The sequence below is a fragment of the Pristiophorus japonicus genome, chromosome 21 (genome assembly GCF_044704955.1).
Source record: "Pristiophorus japonicus isolate sPriJap1 chromosome 21, sPriJap1.hap1, whole genome shotgun sequence".
NCBI lineage: Eukaryota > Metazoa > Chordata > Chondrichthyes > Pristiophoridae > Pristiophorus > Pristiophorus japonicus.
Window position 1 is genome coordinate 38,368,581 of NC_091997.1, and position 10,260 is coordinate 38,378,840.

Consider the following 10,260-nt stretch of genomic DNA (forward strand, 5'->3'; position numbering starts at 1 on the left):
ATACCATCAGCAAGTCGGGGCCTTCAAAGGAATATGCCGCTTCAAGGTACAGTGTGTGCTGGGGAGCGACCGTTATGAAGAGGCGACTGCATTGGACGTCACCAAGGCCCAGGTCGCTGATTGGCGCGTGGGCAGGTACAGCAGGAGCGGCGAGGTCGGGGCGAAGGAACGGCGAGTGATCGTGGAGCGATGTGATCGGGGCCCAGGAGAGGCGTGAGTCTGGGGCCCAGAAGAGGCGAGGGCCCCAGGGGCAGCACGGGCCAGCCCACACTGCGATGTGTGCGCACACTAGGTCCGTGCAGCAGAGCTGGTCTCCAGTTAACCCTTGCCACTGGACCAAGACCTAGCTCTGTCAAGCCCGTGTGGTGGCTGGTGTGCAACGGTCACAACATGTTAAAAAAATCCACGCACAGGCATCTTCCACCCTTCAGCATGTAGATCGGGATCTGGAATATTAGGTCCTTCATTGAAACACCTGTGAATTCATCCCTTTGGCGTGGAAGCAAGTCATCCTCAATACGAGGGATCACCTTTGATGATATGATTAACAGGATAGCATTAATCACTAATAGAGCATCTGAAAATCAGCTCTTACCTGATCAGCTCGAGCTGTGCCAGCTCCTGATTGGCCTGAAAGATTGGTTTTTTGGTGAAGAGTTCCCCAAGGATACACCTGAAAACAGGAGAGAGAGTGAAACTCCACTCACACTCAGCCTGCTCACACTCACACAGCCCGCTCACACTCACTCAGCCCGCTCACACTCACTCAGCCCCTGCTCACACTCACGCTCCGAGCCCTCGCTCACACTCAGCCTGCTCACACTCACACTCCAAGCACCCACTCGCACTCACAGCTCCTGCTCTCTCACACACACTCACACTCCGAGCCCCCGCTCACACTCACACACTCCGACCCCCCACTCACACACTCCGAGCCCTGCTCACACTCACAGTCCCTGCTCTCACTCTCACACTCCAAGCCCCCGCTCACTCTCATACAGTCCGAGCCCCTGCAAACACTCAGAGTCCCTGCTCACACTCACACACAGCCCGCTCACACTCACACACTCAGCCTGCTCGCGCTCATACATTCCGAGCCCCTGCTCACACTCAGCCCGTTCACACTCACACATTCTGAACTCCTGCTCACACTCACACTCAACCTGCTCACGATCACATTCCGAACTCCTGCTCACACTCACACTCAGCCCGCTCCCACTCACACATTCCGAACCCCTGCTCACCCTCACACTCAGCCCGCTCACTCACAAATTTCAAACCCCCACTCACACTCAGCTCGCTCGCACTCACACGGTAGTCAGACATAGTTCCAGTGACACAGCTGGGTTTACAAAGTTGCTGTGAGCTACAATTTATCGCTGACTCTCATGTTAATAGTAGGAAACCCTCCATATAATTGTGGAGTATGACGGTTTCAAACCTCTGATACAACAGAGGCAGCAAACGAGAGTGAACATTTGCCACTCACTCTTCATACAGAGATGCCGTCATTCTCTGCTGCTTGCATCTCACTGCTGGGTCCTCAGCTCTTCTCTCATTTGATTGGTTCAAATTATCCATATTTGTAGATTATCTCCCATTTTTCTTTCTCAAATTTCTATTCCAAATGTTTGCTGTTCCCCAACCCTCTGGTTCACATTATCTCCCCTTTTTAAAGCTTGTTCCTCCGGGTATCAGACACTTCCTATTGCACTCGTCGCCATATTATCTCTGCTTATGATCTCGGACAGGAGCTCACTCCACCAAACCTCCCCTCCCTCTGCAATACGCTCTCCCAGCACCCCTCCCTCTACAGGACCGTCCCCCAGTGCCCCTCCCTCTACAGTGCCCTCTCCCAGTGCCCCTCCCTCCCCCAGTGCCCCTCCCTCTACAGGGCTCTCCCCCAGTGCCCCTCCCTCTACAGGGCCCTCTCCCAGTGCCCCTCCCTCTGCAGTATCACCGTTTGCCTTTTTTTAATAGCTTGACAGTATCACATCTTTCCTGATTTCTTGCTTTGGGCTTCGAAATAAAGAACTGTAAAATATATTTTGTAAAAGAATAAATAAGCCTTTGCCAGATTGACATGTCCAACCCTCGGTCCCACACTCAGTCCAGTTACCCACGTGTCAGCCACTTACCCACAGCTCCAAACATCGATGGCCGGAGAGTATCGCTCCTCCCCCAGCAGCAGCTCCGGAGGGCGGTACCACAGTGTGATGACTTTGTTAGTGTATGGACGGCTAGGACAGAAAGGTTGGAGAATTGAGGAGCGTCTTCTCTGAACAAAGCAGCAATATTCTATATCAATGCTGACTCCACAAAGTTCAAAGCACAAAGAGATCCTCTGCCTGTCAGCGCATCTGGAGCACAATACGAGCGTAATCAGAGCGCACTGAGCGTAATCGGAGCTCATTCAGAGCGTAACCGGAGCGTAACCAGAGCACATTGCGAATGTGACTGGGGCACAATCCAAGCACAGTGCTGCCTGGGATTTGTTGGTGGCATATTCGTCACCTCCAATAAACATTCCAGTCAGTGTCAAAACAACTGAAATGTTGCAGGTTTTTGGTATGAATACCCAGGTGGAAGGCGGTGGGGCGCCCACAGCCTTTAATGCACTGAGAATTGAATTTCTGACACGCGAGGTTTTCCCCGAGTGCCCCATTTACAAGCCCATTCCCTGGGGCACTTACTGCCCCACTGTCTGCCGACACACCCCATACTGTTCCTGTGCGGAGTACCTGTGCTGTGTCACAGGGCAGGGGCCACCGATTCTGTTCCCGTATTTATTTAATATGAGGCTGGTTTAGATCACAGAAGCTGTGACCTTTACTGATAGGTCAGAATGCAGCAAAGGTCACACAGCTCTCCGCGGCATCAGCTCAGCCTCAGCTTCCAGCTTTAGGTATTTTCCTATTACAAAGGACAGCAAAGGATAATCTCTCACGAAGTCGATACACCTCTGAGAGGCCATGGCAAAAAACTGCCCCAAAATCCAAGATATTTGGGTCTTTATTCAGTGATCTGACTCACAGCAACCGCGTGGGAACTGGAAAATTCACTGATCCAGGTAGAGCTTATCAGATTAATGTGGGGCAGCTATCCTGAGTCGGGCCTGCAGCATGACTGTCATCAGACTCAATGAGGGTGACCAGCACAGGCCTGAAGTTCAGCCCGAGTTCGCTGATCTAAACTGGGGCAGCAGCAGAAAGAGAGGAACCGGGGCGAGGGAAGGGGCTATTTACGGAGCACGTGGACACGACTCACGTCTCTTCTGAAATTGTCAATTGACCCCCAGTCTCAACAGCTTTTTGGGGGAAGAGTGTTCCAGATTCCCACCGCCCTTTGTGTGAAGAAATGCTTTCTGACATCACCCCTGGGCCTGGATCGAATTTTAAGATGACGCCCCCTTGTTCTGGACTCCCTCACCAGAGGGAACAGTTTCTCTCGATCGACCCCATCGAATCCTTTAATCATCTTTAACACCTCAATTAGATCACCCATTAATCTTCGACACCCAAGGAATACCAGCCCAGCCTGTCCTCGGGATTTAACCCTTTCAGCCCTGGGTATCAGTCTGGTGAATCTGGGCTGCCCCCCTCCGAGGCCAATAGACCCTCCCTGAGGGGCGGGGCCCAGTACTGGACGCAGTTACTGCGCACGGGGTCTGACTGTGGCTCTGTGTAACTGTGACATCACTTCCTGCCCTTTCTATTCCCGCTCCCTCGCGATGAAGGCCAACATTCCATCAGCCTTTTTGATTATTTTTGTACCTGGCCACGAGCGTTTAGTGATTCCTGCACTTAGACCCCTAAATCTCTCGGCTCCCCCACAGTTCCCAGCGTCTCACCATTGAGAAAATGCTCTGATCGATCTTTCTGGGGACCAGAGTGGGTGACCTCACAGGTATCCCTTTGCAACTTTCTTCTCTCAGCTACACTATTTACTGAGCCACCTAACTTAGTTTTGTCAGCAAACTTAGATATTCGGCTCTCTATTCCTTCATCTAAGTCAGTTACAAATATTGTTGTAAGCTGAGGCCCCAGTACAGATCCCGGGGTGGGGGGGGGGGGGAGGGGCACCACTAGTCCCATGCTGACACATTCTCGCTCTAAGGTTCCCTAGTCCAATGTGGGGTAGCCGGTGAGAAGAATTTAGATAATATTCCTTTAACAGCGTTTACTGATTGTAACTTCACACAAGCCCTGTGACTGTCCCCACTCCCAAAAGTGGCTGCTAATACTATTTGTAGGGACTTCTCCTGGTGTCAGCACGACACACAGACTGGCTGCTCACCCAATGCATTGTTTGTGGGCCGTGGGTGTCACTGGCAAGGCCACATTTATCGCCCATCCAAAGGTGGTGGCAGTAAAGCCTTCTCCCTCAACCACTGCAGCCCTTCTGCTAATGGTGGTGGGTTGGGAATGACAGGCATTTGACCCGGTGAAAATGAAGGAATGGTCGTGTATGTCCAGGTCAGGATGGTATTGCCCTGACAATGATGTTATTGTCCTGCTTGGCAGTAAAGGTTTCGGGACTTGGAGGTGCTGTGGAATAAACCTGGCAAGTTGCTGCAGTTCATCTTGTAGATGGTACATACTGCAGCCAGGGGTGGATATTGTACAATGTGTAAATCAAACTGTAAACTCTACATCACAGCTAGATTCACAAAGGAGATGATGAGGTACAAACATTAAGGATAAATTTGCTGAACAACACATTCGGCTGCAATGTCCAGCGTCCGGCAACAACTGGCCAAAGTACTGAACAAGCATCGGGCAAAGAATCTCTCCATCACAGTGGTGCAGAGAGGGTGTCTCTGGCTCCCTTTCGGGCACTCATTAATGCCATTGCTAAACATCCCACAGGAAAATCCCGTGGAAAGAATCCTGTGGCCTCACATACCGATATATCAAGAGACCTTCACACTCGTTCCCCTCACACCCACTCACACGTCCCCCACCTCCCACATACCCCCCCCCAACCATGCTCACATGCCTCCCCACCCCCCACTCATCTCCCCCACCGCCCCCCCAACCTCACAGCCCCCACTCCCAAACCCCACTCCGCCCCCCCCACCCACACACACAATAGTGGTCTGGCAGCCAACTCACCTCTCCTCAGAATTGTACAAACGCGCCAAACCAAAATCCGCCAGCTTGATCTGTCCACTGGGTAAAGGAACAAACAGTTAGACAGAGCTTCCAAACTTCCAACCCCCCCCCCGCCCCCGGCCCCCCAACAACATCCCACCCCACCGGTGCCCCCACACCTCCCCCAACCCTCCCCTCCCCTCCCCCCCAACACACATACACCCCCACACACACACACCCTACCCCTCCCCCACAACACACATACACCCCCACACACACACACCCCACCCCTCCCCCACAACACACACACCCCCCCCACACACACACCCCACCACTCCCCCACAACACACACACCCCCCCCACACACTCACACCCCACCCCTCCCCCCCCAACACACACACACACCCCACACACACCCCACCCACCTCCCACACCCCCAACACACACACACACCCCCCCACACCCCCAACACACACACGCACCCAACACCCCCCACACACACACACCCCACACACACACACACACCCCACACACACACACACCCCACAGCCCCCCCACACAACACACACATCCACCAAACACCCCCCACACACACACACCCCACCCCTCCCCCCAACACACACACACCCCACCCCTCCCCCCCCAACACACACACACACACACACACACACACCCCACACCCCACCCCCCACACACACACACACCCCACCCCCCACACACACACACACACACCATACCGCCCCAACACACACACCGCCCTGCCCCACACTACGCCCCGCCAAACACACGCACAAACCCCCCCCCCCACCCCACACATACACACCCCCACCCCCCAACACACACACACAAACCCCCCCCCCCACACACACACACCACCCTCCCATCACCCACCCCTCCCCCCCACACACACACAACTCCCCACACACACAACCCCCCACACACACAACCCCCCACACACACACCCACACCCCCCATCACCCACCCCCCTCCCCCCCACACACACACACCATCCACACACCCCCTTCCACACACCCCCACCCCCCCACACACACACCCACCCCTCCACACACACCCCACACACACACCACCCCCCCACACACCCCCCCCCACACACACACACACCCCACACACACACACCACCCCCCACAAACACACACCACCCCACACACACACACCACCCCCCCACACAGACACACACCACCCCCCCCCACACAAACCACCCCCCCCCACACACACACACAACCCATCTCCCCACACACACACACATCCCCCCCCACCCAACACCCACCCCCTCCCCCCACACACACCGCCACCCCCCGAACACACACACACACCCCCATACACACACCCCTCCCCCCCCACACACACACAACCCCTCCCCCCCCCACACACACATACCACCCCCCCTATCACCCACTCCTCTCCCCCCCACACACGCACACCACCCACACCCCCCCCCCCCACACACCCCTACACACACCCCCACACTTCCCCACCCCCCACACACACCCACACCCACACAACCCCCCACACCCACACACCCCACCCCCCCCCACACACCCCCCCCCCCACACACACACACACACACCCACACACACCCCCCTCACACACCCCCCCCACACACACACACACCCCACACACACACACACCACCCCCCCACACACACACACCACCCCCCCACACAGACACACACCCCCCCACACACAAACCACCTCCCCCACACACACACACAACCCATCTCCCCACACACACACACATCCCCCCCCACCCAACACCCACCCCCTCCCCCCACACACACCGCCACCCCACGAACACACAACCCCTCCCCCCCCACACACACACACCACCCCCCCTATCACCCACCCCTCTCCCCCCCACACACGCACACCACCCACACCCCCACACACCCCCCCCACTCCCCAACACTTCCCCACCCCCCACACACACCCACACCACCCCCCACACCCCTACCCCACCCCCCCACACACACACCCCCCCCCACACACACACACACACACATACACACACCCCCCACACACCCCTACACACCCCCACCCCCCCCCACACACACCCCACCCACCACACACCCCCCACCCCCCACACACACACCCACACAACCCCCCACACCCACACACACCCCCACACACACACACACCACACCCCCCCCACACACACACACCACACCCCCCCACACACACACACACACATACACACACCCCCCCCACACACACACACACACCCCCAAACACCCCCCCCCCCCACACACACACACACCCATACACACACCCCCCACACACACACACACACACCCACACACACCCCACCCCACACAAACACAAACCACACCCCACACACACACCACCACCCCCCCACACACAAACCACCACCCCCACACACTCACCAACCCCCACACACTTACCAACCCCCACACACTCACACACCCCACACATCCCCCCACACACACACACACCACATCCCCCAACAACACACCCCACCCCTCCCTCCCAACACACACACACCCCACACACACACACACACCACCCCTCCCCCCCCTAATACACACACACCCCACACCCCCCCACACACACACACACCACCCCTCCCCCCAATACACACACACACCCCCCACCCCCAACACACACTCACACCCCATACCCCCCCACACACACACACCCCCCCCCACACACAAACCACCCTCCCACACACAAACCACCCCCCCACACACACACACCACCACCCCACACACACACCACCTCCCCCACACACACACCACCCCCCCCACACACACAGCACCCCCCCACACACACAGCACCCCCCCACACACACAGCACCCCCCCCACACACACACACACCCCCACACACACACACCCCCCCCCACACACAAACCACCCTCCCACACACAAACCACCCTCCCACACACAAACCACCCCCCCCACACACACACACCACCACCCCACACACACACCACCTCCCCCACACACACACCACCCCCCCCACACACACAGCACCCCCCCACACACACAGCACCCCCCCACACACACAGCACCCCCCCACACACACAGCACCCCCCCCCACACACACACACACCCCCACACACACACACACCCCCCCACACACACACACCCCCCACACACACACACACCCCCCCACACACACACACCCCCCCCCACACACACACACACACACACACACACACACACCCCCACACACACACACACCACCACCCCCACACACACACACACACCACCCCCACACACACCACCCCCCCACACACGCACAAACCACCCCCCCACACAAGCACACACCATCCCCCCACACACGCACAAACCCCCTCCCCACACACGCACAAACCCCCTCCCCACACACACACAAACCCCCTCCCCACACACACACCACCCCCCCACACACAATCCCCCACACACAACCCCTCACACGCACACACCCCCCACACGCACACACACTCACACACCACCCCCCCCCACATACACAAACCACCACCCCCCACACACACACAAACCACCTCCCCCACACACACACAAACCACCTCCCCCACACACACACACCCCACCTCCCCCACACACACACACCACCCCCCCACACACACACACCACCCCCCCACACACACACACCACCCCCCCACACACACACACCACCCCCCCACACACACACACCACCCCCCCACACACACTCACCACCCCCCCACACACCCCCCCCCCACACACACAAATCACCCCCCCCACACACACAAACCACCCCCCCACACACGCACAAACCACCCCCCCACACAAAAACCACCCCCCCACACACACACCACCCCCCCACACACACACCACCCCCCCACACACACACCACCCCCCCACACACACACCACCCCCCCACACACACCACCCCCCCACACACACACCACCCCCCCACACACACACCACCCCCCCCACACACACACCACCCCCCCACACACGCACAAACCCCCTCCCCACACACACACACACACCACCCGCCCCCACACACACAACCCCCCACACACACACACCCCTCACACACACACAAACCCCCCCCCACACACACACCCTACACACTCACCCCCCACACACACACACAAACACATCCTCCCCACACACACACACAAACACATCCCCCCCCACACACACACACAAACACATCCCCCCCACACACACACACAAACACATCCCCCCCACACACACACACAAACACATCCGCCCCACACACACAACACCCCACACACACACACCCCCCCCCACACACACATACACACACCCCCCCACACACACACACACCCCCCCCACACACAAACCACCCCCCCACCCCACACACAAACCACCCCCCACACCACCCCCCACACCACCCCCCCCCACACACAAACCACCCCCCACACAAACCACCGCCCCCCACACACACACACCACCCCCACCACACAAACCACCCCCCCACACACACACACCACCCCCCCCACACACATACACACACCACCCCCCCACACACCACCCCCCCCACACACACACACACCACCCCCCCCACACATAAGCCACCCCCCCACACACACCACCCCCCCCACACACACACACACACTCCCCAAAAAATAAACACACAAACCCCCCCCACATACACACACACACACAAACCCCCCCCACACACACACACACACCCCACACACCCCCCCTACACACACACACACCCCACACACACCCCCTACACACACACAAACTACCCCCCCAAACACACACCACCGCCCCCCCACACGCACACACCACCCACCCCACCCCCCCACATACACAAACCACCCCCCCCACATACACAAACCACCCCCCCACACACAAACCACCCCCCCACACACAAACCACCCCCCCACACACAAACCACCCCCCACACACACACAAACCACCCCCCCCACACACACACACACCACCACCCCCACACACACACACCACCTCCCCCACACACACACCACCCCCCCCCACACACACGCACACACCACCCCACCACACTACCCCCCCACACACACACCCCCCCCACACACACACGCCACCACCCCCCCCCAAACACAAACCACCCCCCCACCCCACACACAAACCACCCCCCCACACACACACACAAACCACCCCCCCACACACACATACCAACCCCCTACACACACACACACACACACAAA

General features: G+C 58.2%; 1 protein-coding gene across 2 annotated transcripts in view; it reads right to left on the reverse strand.

Moving 5' to 3' along the window:
* Positions 1 to 10,260, reverse strand: part of cdk12 (cyclin dependent kinase 12) — an 83,952-nt gene that overhangs the window by 17,890 nt on the left and 55,802 nt on the right. For both annotated transcript variants that reach the window (XM_070864650.1, XM_070864649.1), the window contains exons 7-9: positions 5,115 to 5,171; positions 2,139 to 2,240; positions 596 to 673 (exon numbers count right to left, since the gene is read on the reverse strand). In XM_070864650.1, the coding sequence (XP_070720751.1) occupies positions 596 to 673; positions 2,139 to 2,240; positions 5,115 to 5,171 (237 nt within the window). The remainder of the gene's footprint in view (positions 1 to 595; positions 674 to 2,138; positions 2,241 to 5,114; positions 5,172 to 10,260) is intronic.